Raw genomic sequence first — 18,652 nt, 5'->3', positions numbered from 1 at the left:
CAGGAGTTCTGCGCCTTACGTACAGCGTTTGCCCCTTGAATCAAGGATGTTTAAATAGTCTTCTTTCTTCTTGCGTGTAAATACTGTCCATGCATAAAATAACTAATGTGTGTGAAACGTGCAACATTTCTGCCATGAGTGTAAAATATAACATGGGGATTTTAAAAGAAGAACACAGTATAATACTGTCTGTTTGGTGGGGTACCTAAAATCTGGTAATGGCAGCCGTTGTGCTGGTATGTAATCTGAAAGATAAGGAAGTTTTACTACAATATGACCAAAACAAAACAACAAAAAAAACCCTCCAAATACTCCTGGCATGCTAGGCTTGCTAGGCTTGATCATTTAAACCAATAAATGGGTTTGGATCCATGCTGCACTTCAGTTCTTCCTTGTTGCCAGTACAGAATCTGAAGCAGTAGCATTAGTATGTATTCTGCATTAGTAAAGTGGATGGTATACTGCCTACTGAGCTCTGTATAGAAGTACTGTGTATTTCAAAAAATAAAACAATCCCAGAAGTAATGATCTCCTTATCTAAGGAGATCTTAAACATGATTAACATGATTATCTTAAACATGATTCCTGACCTTTCATTTTCATACTTCTTTAATTACACGGTTCATATTCTGGAGATAAGCCATCATTTTTAAAGTGTCCGTATCTCCTGAAAATTAATTTTTACTTCATATGTGGCCATCAGAAGTTGTTTTCCCTCCTTTTGAGACAGCAGTTTTTTATATCTTGTTTTTAAAGGTGTTTTTTGTTTTTTTTTTTTTTTTTTTTTTTTACAGTGGCATGCTTCAGAGGATTGTTTTCTGAAGCACTTTTACAAACTTCGTATGATCAGTGTGTATAAAGATGTAAAAGGAAGTTACTGAGAATAATTCAAAACAACGTTGAAACTACCATGCTGGTATGGTTGGTCTTAAACACTGAGACAGATTTCTTATATCACCAAAATTCAGCCTTAGAAACGAAAGAGACTTTTCAAGAGCTAGAAAGCACTTGGGACATATTTAGTTTCTGTAGTGAAAATCTGTGTTATTGCTAGTGCTTCCATGCTGCTTGTGCTCTGCAAATGCTTGCATAGGTAGGTTAGACTGTTTGTGTCACTTCTGTTGATTCTGGGTACATCCTGTGCTCAGATTAAAAAGAACAGATTCAAAACCAACAAACGTACAAAACTTTCACAGCTATCTGCTTCAGGTTCTCACTTAACCTAGGAGGAAGGGTCAGCTGTTTATATCCCTGCATACCAACACTTCATCACTTTTTAGAGAAGGCAGTATTGTCTGGACTCAGCAGTGCTGCACTTAATTTTCCATTATATTTCTTGCTTGTGGGACACCCTCCCGAACCTGTTCAAAGTCCTGTGACCAAAAGAAGCTTTCCGTCAGGCAGTGTTTCCAACCTTGAGCAGATGAAGTGTAATAAACAAAGACAAGGAAACGTAAAGGAACCGCATCCCACAAACAACACAAAATCACTGTCTGTAGCCTTGTTACACACGCTTGTTGCTGTGTGCATTGCATATGATGAGACTAGTATGAATTTTGCCTGCCACTAAGCACTGCTCTATGGTGATGGATAGCGCGTGTCGTGCACGAGGTGAGCACAAAAGCACCGTGATTCTCCTAGAACTGTGCCTGTCCATTTCCAGACACCGTATGCTGCTGTTTAAACGTCGTGTGTAGACATTATTATTATTCTGTGCTCAGTTCCATGAAATTAGCTGAATGTTTACATCTTTGAAAAGTATGACTAAGAGCATGCAGAGGTGAAGTTCAGCCGTTTGGGACCACAGTTTTGTTGATCTTTTCAGATGGCTTTTAGAAGCACAGTAGGAGGGGGGGGTCATCTCTTTTATTCCACTGGAAATTGATTGTTTGCCAAAAGACAAATGAGTGCTTTATGGCATAACACCTGCTGCTGCCTTCTTTTGCATCATGAATGTTGCTGTCTCTTCATATTTCAATGACCAGAGTAGCGGGGGAGAGCTGAATGCAAAGAATAAGATCCTGAGATTTTTCAGAATCATCTCTAATATCACCCCATAGATGACCAGAAGGTGTGTATACTGGGACTGAGTGTCAGACCAGGTGTAGCACATGAGCAATTATATCTCAAGTGTATATTAGTTCAGATCATCAGCAGAAAGTATAGGCAATTTTGGTTGGCTTGCAGTTATTCGTTGTTTTCTTCTGTCATTACTGTATGAAAAGCAGACCCAAACAACGCAGAAGGATTATTTATTTCCCACATCTCAGGCTCGTAGCAAAAATGACTATACAGAGGGGTCTTTGAATAGCACAGAGGAATGGAGCTGGTTGAAATGAGAAATTTCCTCCGTCAAAATACACTGTTGTGCTAACTAATACAACAATTAAATGACTTGGAAATTTCCAATCAAAAGGTTGTCAGCACTTTACATGTAGATAAAAATGAAGCGTACTATTCCTTGCATTGCATTATTTAGAAGAGATCATAAAATATTGAAGCAAAACTACCTGAGGTGATGAAAAATCAAAACATGTAATTTCAGAATAGATTGTTATGAATGCATTTAAAATTACACAAATGTTTTACATGATATTGACTAACACAGCATATTTTCAGAAGAAAAATGTATTTTGACAAAACTATGTTATGAAACTGGAAACTCTGTGGACTAATATTTTCCTACTTCCTGCTGTTAGTAGTCAAGGGAGTTCCAAAGCCTAAATTTCAGTGAAAAGCCACCAAGTCAACTAGAAGCTTAGCTTATTTTAAAGCATGTCTTTGGAACAATGGAATATCTTTTTAGAAATCTATTGTATTTCACCTGATTTTGCTAAGAGCATGAAGGAAAACACTGGAAATAGAACCAAAGTAAATACAGTTTTTGTTCATTTAATCCCACATTATAACTTATTCCATTCTTCGTACCCTTGATGCCATACGCATTTGCCTGTTTCACGATGATGGAATATAGCTGAGAAGATTGTTGTTGCTAGAGATCTGCAGTTTTAAGTTTTCCTTGCTTATGCCTCAAACTGATTTGGAAATGAATCTTCTAGTTTCTTAATGGATGTCACAAAATCTGTGGTTTTGTTTGTTTTTTTTTTCTTCCCAAAGGAAATGTTCTTACCTCCCCCTCAGTCTGCAACTGCATACGCTGAATTTCTATTTGCCCTAATGAAATTTCAAATGAAACAGCTTCACAGTTCTGATATACATATTCAAGAGAATTAAATTCCTTTGAGACAGATATTTCTTTTTCTGAAGCTGTTGTGCTCTGTCATTTGCATGTATGGTATGATGGGAGTGCACATTTTTAATTGGAAAGTCTATTTACAGCCATGAAGTTGACACACACAGAGAAAGCTTATATTTCAAAACCAAACGTGCCGAGACATTAGGAGGCGCAGACTTAATCTAACGTTTGTATATATAGCGTTGCTCTGAATTCCGCCTGCAGCTTTAGCTCTTACATGACAGTGCCATAAATCCTGGATCTTTATTTTACAGTCAGCGCAGCAGTGTCACGGCAAGAGATGCGAGCAGCCGGTGGCCCACCTTCTCCCTTGGGCCCCTCCTGTCCCTTGTGCCTTGGAGCAGGGCCCAGCTGCCAGCCGTGGGCCGTGGCCGTGGCACAGAGTGCCAGTGGCTGGGCTCTGCCCGGCACCCTCTGCACCGGACCTGGTTGCAGACATGCTCGCCTCGCCTCGGTCCTGCTGCGATGCCATTCTTTGGGAATTTGCCATCCCCTGCACCATTTTTCTTGGAAATGCGCTGACAATGCACAAAACTCTTTTCAGAAGCAGATCAGTCAAAATCACTGTATTTAGTAATTTCCTTTAAAAATGGTGTGCACTAAATATTTGACCAGATTCATGGTCCATGCACTAATACAGAAGTACAACTAAGCAAACCTGTTATTCAACACATTTTGTGATGCAGAATGGCATCCGTGTACCACAGGACTGTGCAGATGTGTGAGTGGGGAAGTACTCTTACATCCTAATGCAACTCCAGTGTTGGAGCTGTTTACATTGTGCGAGTGTTTTGTAGCATTTTAACATTATACACAGTAACACCTGCATAAGACAATGCTGCTTTTTTCCTCTAATCTACTAAATATGCTGAACTTCTTCAGCCCTCCGTTTAGGACGAAGCCTTTTTACTGAGGCATACTTCTGATTGTCATGCCAGGTTTAGTGAGTAAGAGGTGTGTTGAACAAACTTCATTTTCATCATTTTAGCCTGCCTGCAATTAATATAAAAGCAAGAAACCCCAATATTATTAATTTGTTAAATGTAAAGGGTTGCCAGTTCTTACAGTGTTACTCTGTGCACAAGTACAATTTGATACAGTTCAGTTTCTGTTGTTGCAGTTCTTTTTTTTCAATATTTCAATTTACAAAGCTATGAAGGATTTTACTCTATCTTCCCTAAGATTCTGTATTATTCTTTTTTTTTTTTTTTTCAGAATCCATTTCCACATATTTATTTCCCTTGAGAAGATTTTAAAACTCACCAGCAGCCACCTTATACCACGATGAAATATATTGTTATAGCCAAGGGAATACGGAACTTAAAACCAAAAAAATCCATTAAATTACTTTTCTTTTTCATAATACTTTTGCCATTGTTTTGCTCCCTTTCTGAGCGTTTTGTGTCAGAGAGCATTCAGGCAGAGTGTCAAAACAATGCTTTTATACAGACTCCGTTTTAATATTTGGCGTTGGGAGGTTTTCATTCGGTCACAGCACTTAACCCGTGTGGACTGCAGGCAGAGTTCAATGAGAGCCTTCCAACTACTTGAAAAGAAACCTAAAGCCTGCCCACAGGCCTCCCCTTCTCGCCAAGGTACGGCTTCGCTGGTGCCTGGCTGCAGCGTGCCTTTCTGAAGCAGGTCCTCTCCTGCCAGAAGGGAGAAGGCAGAATTTTCTGGTTTCCTTGAAACTCTCAGCAAGCGTGTTTCACTTACCAGAAAGGGACTCCAGGTGATGAGAAATTAGGCTTTATAGGAAAACCTGGGCACAGAGGCAGACGGGGAAATAGTTCATGAATAGCCTGTATGATCTGTGATGCTTTTTAAGCAAGGAGAGAATCTGTACGCTGATAGTTCGATGGCATTTCAAAAGGAAAAGGAGCCATAGCCTGGATTGTTAGCTCTCGGCTGTGCCTGGTGTGCGGACATGCACTCGTACACGCACAAAGAACCGGTGACTTTGTCATTGCTCCCACCTGTTGTCACTGCCGTCACCAACCATGCCTGACTTCCTGCAGCTCTTCTGTGTGAGCAGCATTCCTGAGCTGATGCAAAGAACTGTGCAAAAGGTTTGTGAGCTCTTTTAAGGAGGTAAATGCCTTCTTAAATTTATCTGTGTAAAGCCTGTAGTTCCAGATCAACAGTATTTCTGCTCGAAATGCGGTTTTAGCAGTGGATTAACTCTCTCTGAAGTAGATAATGTTCTGCACACAGCCATCTGAAGGCTGAGGGAATTTGTGGGGAATATGCTTGAACTAGGTTGGGATGTATATTTTGGCACTGAGAAATTCATGAAGACCATGTGTGCCAGACCTGCTGATGCTTCAAAGCTCCAACATCAAGCAGGACAATAATGCTATTAAAAATATGTATTTTCTGTAATCCTTAAATCCCTTCTTAACTTAAACGAGGAGCTCCAAGTGAGGTAGCTATTCTTGGCAGTGTGTTCTTAATGCTGAGTGGTGTAATACTTTCTAAAATGAAGGATAAATGAAATGCCTGAACAGAGTAAGTAACTGAGAAATGCTGATCCAGGAAAACACGAAGACTCACACTTTACTATGTATTTCAAATGACTTTCATCAGTTCTAAAGTACCTAACAGCAGAAGAGGCCTTGCCTTTGTACGTTACTCACCAATATTGTATCATATTGTAGGAAAGGGTGAATGGAGTCAAATCCAGTTGGAGGCCGGTCTCTATTGGAGTCCCCCCAGGGCTTGGTACTGGGACCAGTCCTCTTTAACATCTTCATCGATGATCTGGATGAGGGGATCGAGTGCGCCCTCAGCAAGTTTTCAGCAAGTTTGCACCAAGTTAGGTGCATGTGTCGATCTGCTCGAGGGTAGGAAGGCTCTGCAGGAGGATCTGGATAGGCTGCACCGATGGGCCGAGGCCAACGGTATGAAGTTCAACAAGGCCAAGTGCCGGGTCCTGCACCTGGGGCACAACAACCCCAAACAGAGCTACAGGCTGGGAGATGTGTGGTTGGAAAGCACACACCTGTCAGAGAAGGACCTGGGAGTAGTGGTTGACAGTCGGCTGAATATGAGCCAGCAGTGTGCTCAGGTGGCCAAGAAGGCCAGCAGCATCCTGGCTTGTATCAGAAACAGCGTGGCCAGCACGTCCAGGGAAGTGATTGTCCCCCTGTACTTGGCTCTGGTGAGGCCGCACCTCGAGTACTGCGTTCAGTTTTGGGCCCCTCGCTACAAGAAGGACATGGAGGTGCTTGAGCGAGTCCAGAGAAGGGCTACGAAGCTGGTGAGGGGTCTGGAGAACAAGGCTTACGAGGAGCGGCTGAGGGAGCTGGGACTGTTTAGCCTGGAGAAGAGGAGGCTCAGGGGTGACCTTATTGCACTCTACGGGTACCTGAAGGGAGGCTGTAGCGAGGTGGGGGTTGGTCTATTCTCCCATGTGCCTGGTGACAGGACGAGGGGGAATGGGCTAAAGTTGCGCCAGGGGAGGTTTAGTTTGGATATTAGGAAGAACTTCTTTACCGAAAAGGTTGTCAGTCACTGGAATGGGCTGCCCAGGGAAGTGGTGGAGTCCCCATCCCTGGAGGTCTTTAAAAGACGTTTAGATGTAGAGCTTAGGGATATGGTTTAGTGGAGGACTTGTTAGTGTTAGGTCAGAGGTTGGACTCGGTGATCTTAGAGGTCTCTTCCAACCTAGACTATTCTGTGATTCTGTGATTCTGTAAAAGTGTCACTTCTATAATGCTATTACTGATTATAGTGGAAAGGAAACCCCATCTAGGTTTAAGCACACATTGCAGTTGGTGATAGTTAGGAAAGGTTCCTTTGCCTGACAATTAATGCTCCAACAAATGCAAAACAGAGTGGCTGGGAAAGAAGGAAGGCTGTTATCATCACTCTGCAGGAAGAACTGAGACAGAGAGGTGGCTTCAGTAGAAGAGCTATGTATGTGGTTTGACCAGCCATTGTGTAATTTCTGCCTTACCTGGTGTTTTATGCGTCTCCGTGAATTTACCGTTCCTTTTCCTTTGATCAGCTGGTCTTGCAACCGGGTTCTTATCTGAGATGTTGTGCTGAAGGAAAGGCCAGTTCCTGAGTAATAGTCGCAAATTAAATTGGCAGGGAACCTGGAGTTCTTGCCACAGAAATGTAAATGAGAAGTGCCTGTGTGAGCAGGAGATAAGGAACGACCATGTCTTCTGTGTGAGTCCACAGCACATATTTCTCTGGCACTCCCATTGCTTGTGTACAGCTCATTACTGTGCTAAAGATAGTGATATTATACAGTTGTGGCAGTGGTACATAAATGATAATCTTATCAAAAGATTCCTCACGTAATTCATTTCAAAGGGAAGAGTTACACCCTCAGCAGCATCACGGAATACCAACGTTACCAAACTGCTTAAATGCAGGAATTAGTAGGTAACGATACCCAGCATGTGTGCTTGCTTCTTGCTACAAGAAATTCAGATTTTCTTGTCTGTTTTAACTTAAGCTTTCCCGAAGTGAGGATATGAATGGTGGATTTAGGACTAGATCATGTTTTCTCACTCTTGTTACGAACAAGAGAGTTTCAGGTTTTCAGTTGTTTGCATTTCTCATCAGTTTGAGAGCTTAAAGCTTATTTTGTTTGTGAATGAAGTTCTGGGCCGCTGAATCCTAAACATATTGTTGACTGGACTTGAATGGTGATTAGAGGTACTTATTAACAAAACATCTATTAGTTCCAGTGAAGGCACATCCTTTCAACTACTTATAAATGGTATATGAGTTCAAAGAATTTTGCGTATTGACAGAAGAAAAGACGTGTGGGCTCAGGCAGGTAAAGACAGTTGCTGCAGAAATAGGGGAAAATCCTAATACTAGTGCAAACGGGTTGCTATAGTTTCAACAAATTACTAAGAATTTGCTGACGAGATACTCAGTTGGATATAGAAAAATGCTAGTGCTGATTTTGAGATAAATTTACAAATACAGCAGGAAAATGTGCTCACAGCAATCATATAGTCCTTCAGCGTTTCACAAGCATCTCCATAAAACATAGCTCTAATTTAAGCTGGATTCAGTCCTGCAAGGTACTGAGCACTGGTTTATCAGTGACCTTCAATGCATGCTTAACATAAGATCTGAAGTTATTTTAAGTGTACATTTAGAAAACCTTGTTTTATGCTCAGACAGGAAGAATCTGAATGAATTCTTTGCCAAATGGATTTAGAAAATGTAGGGGAAACCTATCATTTGTAATGTATACTTAGTTTTTTTTTTTTTTTATTTTCTTTCTTTCTTTCTCTCTCTTTTTTTTTTTTTTTTTTAAATGTGTATTTGCTTCTCCATGCATGAGTGGCCTACTGTGTCAACCAGAGATTAATCTTTTATTCACGGAAAGTTTCTTATGAATTTTTGGTGCTGGCAGAAGCAACACCATATATATGTAAGCAGCAGTAACGTGGGCAAAGTGCTCACGCTGGCTTAAATGTAATCTCCTGACAGAGATGTGAGAAGACTATCGATGAGCCCTAGTTCAAGACACCATACAAGGTCAAGTCTGGGGGGGGAAAACTCAGTCTGTCTTGTGCCTTTGCAAATAAGGATGTTTGTTTGTGGGGGTTGGAAACCAATGTGGGAGGAATTTTGATCCTGTTTTTAATTGAACATTTTTAAGAGCTCTAAGTTATCACTGTTCGAAGTGACGTGGATCTCAACCCTGGGCTGGCAAACCATTGCTAGAGGGGACTTTCAGTTTCGGGGGGAAACATTTCAGTCTTGTGTCACCAGAATGAAAATGCCGGTATATTGACCCTTTTAATGAAACGTATCATTTTTCCCAATTGTTTTACTGGGGATATTTTTTCATCCAAGACATAGTTTCCAGTTAGAGGAAGAGGTCTGTCAGAAGTGACAGAAGACTTCGAATCTGGGTGGAGGGACAAAGGTTCTGAGTCATCTAGAACACGGATTCCACCAGGGTGTTTTGCGGCCCCAGGGAGTGCCCCTACCCGCAGGAACAGTCAGCTTCAGGGTTGATTTCTCAGTCTCTTCCTCTTTGCTTTGTAAAAAGAGTAAAATACTTCCCTGCTGCCCTAGTGAAGAGACTGGCTTCGCAACTTGGAGAGAAAGTCTTTGAAATGGAGCAGTGATTTGAAAACACATCAGTGCTTTCATCGCCTGACTGTAGAGCCAGCTTTTCCCCTTGGTTCAGCGAGAACATACGTGAGGTAGAACGGATCAGAGAAGAGAGTGGCTGAAGGTTGCTCTTTTTGCCAAAGTTCACGCTTTTGGTGAGCAGCTAGATTCAGGATGGATATGAGAGTCTGCGTCTTTCGTATCAGAAGTGGGGTCTTAAATGTTGGTCCCAGAGCATGCTAAACTAGAATGTCTTTCAGCTTTTGCAAGATAAATAAGTGAATAAGGTTTTCTTTCTTAGACCAGTGTGCATGACAGTGAAAATACAAATATATTTTGCAAAACAAGATCCTTATTCCTCGCAGTACTTAAATTTCATTTTAAAAAGTAATTATGCTACAGTCCCTTAGTATGCTGTCAGAGCACCCTCAGCTATAAAAGATGTAATTCTGAAACTGGAGCTCTGCCAGATTTGGTTTTGTTCTGCTTGCCGGGTGCTGTGGGCATCAGTGCAACAAGCTGGGAGATCTTTGGCTCAAGTGGGCTGTTCCTTTTACCACAGTGAGACAAAACGGTGGTACATGGGGCCATCCCAACGGCTGGCTTCCCTGCATTCACCTGCCTTGAATTCCTAGTTGATTCTCTAAAGCACTTTTCCATCTAATTTGAGCTATCGGTATGGCACAACATAGGCTGAATATCTGACACCTCATACTGAATCTCCTCCCGAAGAACTTCTGTTGATGACGTCTGAGGCCAATTTGAGGCATGACAAGCTGTTAAGGATAATAATAAATATGTTTTTAAAGAGCATTGCACATGCTGTTTTGGAAAAGGAGCTCAGTGTCTGTATCTCCACTACGCAGTTGAGAAACAGAGTACGCTGAAGTGGTCTGAGAGGTTGCTCAGCAGAGAGACTCATGTTTGTCAGTTCCAATCGAGTGCTTTATCCACATTACTATATTTTATCTCACTTTATTTTATGAGGCTGTGAAAAACTTTTCTTTCTTTGCACAACTTCCAGATGTCTTTTATGTGTCTAGAGAATCAGATTAAAATAGGTTCTTATATATGAAGCGGCTAATTGTATTACATATGACTAGACAAAATGGCAGGAACTATTCTCAGGAAAGAGCAAGAGTTTTTTTTTATTATTCTTTTTTATTTTTTTTTCCTCTTTCCAAAGAAATATGTGAACTTTATAAGCTTAAATGAACGGTCCTAACTGTAGTGACTGCAAAAGAAATGTGCAAAATCCTAAAGCTTACACTGCTTAAGGATTGTTTTATAAAGATCCTTGATGGCTTGAGAGGTTGACTTTTATAAAAACATCACTTTCAGCAAACAACATTTCTCCCAAGGTGAAAGCAGTTGAGACGCCACATATCAAAAGTTGTTTTTCCCTGACAAAACTTCTTACCAGATTGAAACAGTGGTTATTTTTTGCCAAGTGACTAATATTCATACGGAAATAGTTTGACAGTAACACTGAATATGAAAGAATCCCTCTGTGAAAGCATTATCCAGCAAATGCTTCATTTATCTTCATTGAATTTATTGTGGTTAGTCTTTTCTGAAACGGGTACGTTAGCGCTGTAATCATGCAGTTTTGGGTTGGTCTTGGTTCAAGTGATGGGAGCTGCAGCTAGAAGACTGCTCTGATTAATGCTGACTATTCCTGTGGGGCCTCTGCCAGCAACGGATTGCCACGGCACAGCCTTGCTCGGCATCCCTGTCATCCCTGCTGGTTGTTATTCTGTCTCAGGGCTGCGGTAGGATGGTTCTACGTCTTAATCCTTAGAACTGAATTACAAAAGTAGTATTTCTTCATTGCCATTTGACTAAGCATTCATAAAATCTACCCTTCTTTGTGTGCTCATTTCATGCTTCCAAAGGCAAGCTGTATTTAGTCCATAAACAAATGCTGATTTCATTGAAAAGCAAGTTCAATTTTTTAGCTACTACCTGAATGTAACAGGAAACAAACAAACAAACAAAACCAAACAAACAAAAAAGTTAGTGTGCTGAATTGTTCAGTACAGACGCTGACCTTAGTAGATGTACTCTAGATTTAGGTCTTCACTAAATTATATGTTGAGATGAGCCAAAAAATTCTTCAAAACTAAAAATTTTTAATCTTGGTCAAAATTGTAACGTTGTTTCAAATGTTGTAAAATGAGCTGTGTAGACTGAGCGTGAAGTGTGAAAGCCACGCGAGGCACGGAGCAACTCGCAGCTTCTGTACAAAACGTCACGAGAAGTCCCCTTCCACAGTTTACTTGTGCTGATTTGTGCGCTCTGTTGCTTACACCAGGGCGTTCCCTTGGGCAATAGTCAACTGGCGCTGTTCAAACCTTTACGTGCCAAGGTGAGAAAAACAAGTTCAATCTTCAGAATAATTTCCCGTTTCTGATGAGGATTGTTGGATAGGGTTGGCTGCATTAAGCAATTAGAATTTTTGAAGGGATTTCACAAAGTAATACTGTTCAAAAATATTTTGCTCTTCCCTTGCTGCATCTTTGTGGTTACTAAGAGTTTTTCATACATGAAATGAGAGGAATTTTCTTAGTCAAAATAGCTACTTTTTGAAAAAACCTATAGATGGAACAAAATGAGATTTACAGCTATGAGAATAATGACGGCTTTCCATGCCTAATAGAGTTTCTCTGCTAGAGATTATAAAAGTAATATGTTATCTGGAAAAAGCTGTATTATCTGTCAAAAATACTAGTAATGTAGTCTGATAAAGGAGCGTAAAACAGTTCACCCAACCATTTTCATATAAATGTTAATGCTACAGCTAAGGATAAAAATTCATAGGAAATAAAACCTGGTTCTTCTTTTGTGAACCTTAAATCCACTCTTTGTGACTGCTTAGATGGAAATTTCTCCATTCATAACAATCAGCGTTCATACGTCTCAAGTTTCTGGCATGGCATTTTCTTGACGGGCCATTTTCAGTCTCCTTGCTAATGCCTTCAGCACAAGCCCTGGAATTCAATGTGTTACATTGATTGAGTTAATTGAGAATCGTTCAAACCCAACAAAAAGTATACAATTTAACATTTTGCAAATGCTAATTGATGTCAAGTTGTTACCTGCCTCTGATACAGGTGTTCTTTCTTCCTCTATATTGAGTTAAGTAAAGAAGAAATTGCTGTTAAGCTTTCCAGAAGCAGTTTCTCAGCAGCAAAGGCTGGTTAGCGTAGATGTTGGTACTGCAGTGCTTTATGTTTGTTGTATGCCAGGTTCTTGTTACACCAAACTGTTTTCTTCCTCTTGTTGTTTGAATTGCACCTTGAAATAGACGTTATGGCCTGCCCTATGGTAGGTGTAATATAACTTTTAGGTTAGTTTAGACCTCAGAACAATTTGCAATACAGGATGACATAAACAAGGTTCTTGACAGTGAATAATTTCGGGACATGTTAGTTAATAAGATTCTCAGACAGGATTCTCTCAGTAGCTTGTCTTTCCTGTTGATATCCAACATAGTCTTTTCACAATGAACACACTATTCAAAATTTTTGGTTGAAAGAAGAGGACAAGTGGACGGAATTCAAATATTTTCGCCTATAGTGTCTCACACTCTATTTAGTTAGTTGATGTCTTGGAAGCTACATCTATCTCTTTATTTTTTCTTCTCCCGCATCGAAGGCTTGATCTGACTATCTAGCATCATGCTTTTGTAGAAGTGGAAGGGTCCTTTTTTCACCAAAGACTCCAACTACCTTGTGCCTGCGATGAAAAACAAGCAGGTGGCTGGACACACGGGCAGCCAGGTGGAGCAGCATAAATCTTGCTTTCCCAGAACTTACCATCACGTTACTTGACCCCATTAAATCTTTGCTTGAATAAAATCTCTGCTCAGTTAATGATTACAGAATTCAATTTAACTTCCAATAACAAGATTGTAGGATATCTATATAAAGTCTGTGCTAGAGGTTACATAGTAATAAAGCACATGCACATTTTAGCTGTGCCTTTCTTTGACAGATTTGCATACTGTTCACCAGTGCTCCGAGGCGGCTAGTCCACGTCTTCAGGTGCAGTGCTAAAGAAGGCAGTTCTCAATGAGCCCAGCAGTGCTCATTAATGCTACACAGCTTTGGATTGCAGACTACAGCAAGACTAATTACTGACACGTCTTAAAAACGTCCCTTAGACGTTTGATTTTTCTAAGTATAAACTCCAACGGAAATACCGTGTCCCTTATTCAAAGAAATTGATTGCAAAGGAAAGTGTATCTTCAAGGTAGATAACGCTAAGACTTTGTATATCATTGCCTTTCCCTTCCATATAATAAGCGCAGTTCTAAATGAAATCCAAAAGACCAAATATTATTACTGTTATGTAAACCCAATGCTTTCTTCATAATGGGAAAGTTTCCTCAAGTAGATTGCAACATTCTGGAGGTCAGACTCCTTATTAACTCTTCCAAAGAAGAAAACTGCCTACAAAAATGCTTGTCTTCAGAACTTTTTTTTTATTTTTATTTTTTTAATTTGGTTGTTCCATTAGAGCACAGATGTTTCAGTGGGTGGAAAGTGATGATGTGTCCACAGAACAAGGAATGGTGCTGAAGGTCCTTGCCAGTGGTTTAAACAGTGGACACAAGCCAGTAGAGGATTTATGTAACTTCATCTGCTTTGTACTTAATATTAATTCCTTTCTTTGTGGTGTACGTAACTATTTTTGGAAGTATTTCGACATTTTAACACCGATGTACATTTTTAAGTACTTTTAACAGCAGAAAGGATCACAGCCTGAATTAGCTTATTTGACAAACGCCTTATAGAAGTCAGATAGTGAGGTCTGTCACTCAGCATGAAATGTTGTAATTCTTAGAAAAGCAAACCACTCATTCATCTGTTTAACAACCAAGCATTTATCCAGTCCTGCTTTTCAGGAACACCCAAAACTCCTCAACCTCTGCAATGTTTGGAGTAGGCAAAGAATGCAAGATTGAACGCGGGGCTGGTAAAGTTTCCCTTTTAATATCCTTACTTCCATGTTTGTAGATTTATAAAAGTTCAGCCAAATTCTACTCTCTGTGATGCTCATTCAAATCCAGGTTAACTCCATGAGTCTTGTTCAGGATTTACACTAGTTTCCCCGAGGGAATAAATTATTTGAATAATATTACAATTATAATAGAAAACAAACCAAAAACAAAAGCCAATAAATAAAATGTTAAGACTTAATATCATTGAATTCATGGATTCAAAAGAATTCATTGCATAGAGACATCCTCCCTTTGAGACTTCAGATTCTTGGGCCAAGTGTTCATGTTAGTTTTTAGGATTTTTGTTTAATATACAGTTAGTTTGCTGGTCCATTCTTGAAAATGTGAGGCTTCCCGTTACACATAACCTAGAGTTTAGCAGGCTATAATTTTGCAAATGCTACATTTTAATCTGCATGCTTTTTTCCTGCCAGTTTTTTCCTTCTTGCCTATGTGGTCTGACTTGATTCCAGACTTAAAATCAGGATTGTATTATTTTCAGAGATTACATATCTTTTTATTTTATTTTATTTCCCCAGCATTGGCCAGGATACTATTGCTTTCCCCTGTGTTATGTGAGACTGCAATAATAATCATCCACCACCCTAAAATATTATGTCATTTGGAATCCTGTTATATAAGTGGTGAACCATTCCTGTATTGCACCTTGGAACTTATTATAGAAAATCAAACCTCCATGGATATGGAAAAAAAACACAACTTTTTAAAATATATATTTGAGATGTTTTTGTATTTTCCCGAAGTACTAGAATCTGAAATTTATAAATTATCTTAAAATATGTATTTTAATATCTCAGATTATTTGGTGTTTGAGTTTTTCTGACTAATATGGGAGTTCTTTACTGTTTTCTATCAACATTAGTAGTCTTTATTAAGAAAGCTTCAGTTTAATTTTTCTTCAAATGAACTCTTTTTTGGAGGACCTTATTCTTTTATGGTCATTTCTTTTCCACCAAACACTTATGCAATAAGTATTCTTGCTTTGGTGGTAACTGATGCAGGAAATTGTGATGTAGCCTTGAGGTTCAAACACTGCCTCTTCTTCTAGGACTGTGTTCTAAAACACAGACAGAACTTTTAAATTATTTCTTTTTGGTCATCTGTATTCCTTGAGAAAATTCGTAACTTGCAAGGTTCAACAGTTTGGTAGGCTACAGAAATGCAAAATATGCCTGCATTTATGTGTTTATTTGTTGCTAGTGGAAATGTGCATGGAAGTGCTCCAATTATTTAGAATTTAGACAAATATTTTGGGTTCTGTTTTTGCAGTAACCAGAAATTCTACATGCAATAACTACTCATAGTTGCTCATAGCTCTTCCCTGTTGGATTTTTTTACTTTTATTTTTGTTTTGTTTCATTTTTCCTTATGATTCCATTCATTGTTGTGCAAAAAAGCAAGACTGACTTGCCTGGAGAAAAGAATTTACCTAACACTTAAATGCATCACAGATGGGTCTACAGTGATGACTGCTGGAAGAATCATGTCTAGGGATATGAACTGAATGCTTGTTAGCTGAAAATAGCAACTCTGAGAACACAGATTGATTTTAGTTGGCCTTCTCCAGAAACATTCCTTGAAGAAGTGTGTTTCAGACAAGAGCTACACTAGATTTGTAAAAAGCAACATGTGAAAGGTTCATTGAGTAAATTTTATCTGGTCAGTCATATCTGGTCAGCCATGAAGTCTTTACGCTTACCTGTAAGTGCTTAATCTTCCTTGACCTGAATTGAATGTATTTTTGAAGTTTTTATGCTAGGATGTCAGTTAAGCTAGAGCAACAGCAGTTTTTAATAGCCACAGAACGTAGAGCTAGTGTAACTTATGCAGTGATTTGTAGTGGTTGTGTTTTTCTAGAAAAGATATCCTTCTTGAGAATTTGAGATGACCTTCTAACAGCCATTTCAGCGTGAATTACCCTTTAGTCTTATAAAGTGCAATATATAATAGCATTTTATATAAAATAAAATCACACATTCAAAGCTTCTGTGAAAATTATTTTTACTTTTTACTGTGATACATGAGCAAAAGGTCACTTAATGTGGTCCTCAGTAATTGAGACAACCTTTCTGAGAACTATGTGAACACTTACTTCTCTTTTTTGCTGTTGCCAGAAGAAGGCAGACAATAAATACTGTTGATGATCAAGGCAGAACTGTAGATTAGGGCCTTCTTCATGCTCAAGTTAAGAGAATTAGATTGTACTACTTGGAAGTAGTAGTCCAGTAGAGCAGTGCCAATTTAAGCTTATACTAGCTCCCATGGTTTCCAATATCTCACATTAATTAAAATCTAGCAAAGTAGTAGCTGCATACATTATCTTTACTCAGACTTTATGCAGCATTGAAAAAGTCAAAGAATATTAATGGCTTTAGATTTAAAATTCATTAACCACCGTCGTATTGACCAGCTAAACTCATTAACCACCACTGTATTGACCAGCTAAATAGAGTTTAAATTCATTTCTCTGTGTCAGTGCCTCTCTTTTGTCTTGGAAAACCAGAAATTGATTTGTTGGGTCAGCTAGAAATGTTTGGGAACGTGGCAGTAGGACTGGGTAAGGCATTGTGTGTAGATTCCTGCTCACTGAAGCAAATCTGGTCAAACTATAGATACTGTCTTTTTTATAATATAAATTTGTATTTTGAGTCAAAATACTTGTTTAAAGTTATATTTGCAGCCAGAAGATTTTTTAAAATGTAATTTGGCAAAAGTGTGTGTTATTAAAACCAGAATTCTGAAAAAGCGCCTTCAGGGATGAGTTTTGTTCTTTCTCAAAACAATATGATTTATAATTTGTTGCCTGAAACTCGACCCAATGTAGTGTGAAATTTCTCTTCATCAATGACAGTGGACTACTGAATAATTTTGAAGAGAAATTTTGCAGTATCACAGCCTTGGCTGTTTCCAAATAAAACTTGGCAAGTTCTGGTGAATTTTCTTTGAGATCTGATGAACAGAAGGCTTAAAGTACAATCCATGAAGTACATATGTAGTGAGAAAGCGTTTTTGTCGCAGACACCTTTAAGTAAGATCCTTGGAACAACACCAGTTCCAAGTCAGCCTCTCTGGTTTTGTGTTAACTTATGTCACGTAAACCTTTCTGTTCAATAGCATTCACTCACAAAAGTAAAAATGTGTGCATATTGGACTAAATAACAGACTCTGAATTATAGATCAATGTGATTCACGTTACCTGTTTTGAAAGAAAAAGTAAAAAACCTCTTTTCTAGCTTGTTCCATGTGTCCTAACCAGTTTCTATAATTAAAAAAAGAAAAAAAAAGGAAATGTTGCATCCTTTAAGGTTTTCAGTTCATTAATTTTTTTCATTAATATTTACCTGAAACTCCTGTAATTAGGATCACAAACAAGGTCATTTGCAGCCCTGCATAGAAAGGACAATCTTATGTAAACTTAGAACTGAAATATTCTTCTATGTTCATTTTTTTCTATTCTAGTGAATTATCTGCATGTTTTAAAATCAATTTCCCAAGGAGTGCTGTGCTAAGCAGAGAGTATTATAAGTAATCCCACTGAAAGAAAACATGAACTGACAAAATGCATTTCAGAGACATTGTCTATGTATATCCTTAGCCTTTTACATTCCTCTCTTTATTTTCCTTAGATCATAGATGAAGAAGAAACACAATTCATGAGTAATTGTCCTGTTGCAGTTACTGAGAGCACACCTAGAAGGAGGACGCGCATTCAAGTGTTTTGGACGGCTCCTCCTACTGGCACAGGCTGTGTAATTCTAAAGTAAGTATTTTTATGCACATTAAACTTACCATTAAAGTCAAATTCACTTAATAGTAAATCTAAGATTTATTAGATTACAAACTGAGTTCTTAGATGCTTTCTTCTCGCTTTAGCACATTTGAATGAAGACAGTTCTACTTCCACAGTTAAATGTTAATGACTTAGAGCCTAAGTGTTCAAAAATTACTCCATGCTTTCAGTTACCATTGAGTTGGTAACCCTCACGGAACTTGGTAGGCTCTCAGTCTACTGAAAATTTTATGTCTATTTATTGCACCTGAAAACCTAAAGATTCTGAACCTTTAAGATCAAAATTGCATCTTTCTCACTGAGATGCATATAAAAAAAATCATGGTCTAGGTTGAGATGAACAATAGTTGTGTAGTCAGGAGTTTCTAAACGGATCTTTATCAGTAAAAACAGATTTGTTTATAGGTGAGTACTTTCATTATTTAGAGCTGGTGATCTTTTACTGTTGTTTTCCTATTATCTCTATAGTTTGCTGCACGTGTAC

General features: G+C 38.8%; 1 protein-coding gene across 2 annotated transcripts in view; it reads left to right on the top strand.

Annotated features, from left to right (window-relative positions):
- The window catches only part of SPON1 (spondin 1), a 223,804-nt gene that overhangs the window by 58,212 nt on the left and 146,940 nt on the right, over nt 1-18,652 (top strand). For both annotated transcript variants that reach the window (XM_035328572.1, XM_035328571.1), the window contains exon 3: nt 18,005-18,138. In XM_035328572.1, coding sequence (XP_035184463.1) covers nt 18,032-18,138 — 107 coding nt within the window. In that variant the 5' untranslated portion in view covers nt 18,005-18,031. The remainder of the gene's footprint in view (nt 1-18,004; nt 18,139-18,652) is intronic.

This window comes from Oxyura jamaicensis, chromosome 5 (assembly GCF_011077185.1).
Source record: "Oxyura jamaicensis isolate SHBP4307 breed ruddy duck chromosome 5, BPBGC_Ojam_1.0, whole genome shotgun sequence".
NCBI lineage: Eukaryota > Metazoa > Chordata > Aves > Anseriformes > Anatidae > Oxyura > Oxyura jamaicensis.
This window is presented reverse-complemented; position numbering and strand designations above follow the sequence as displayed.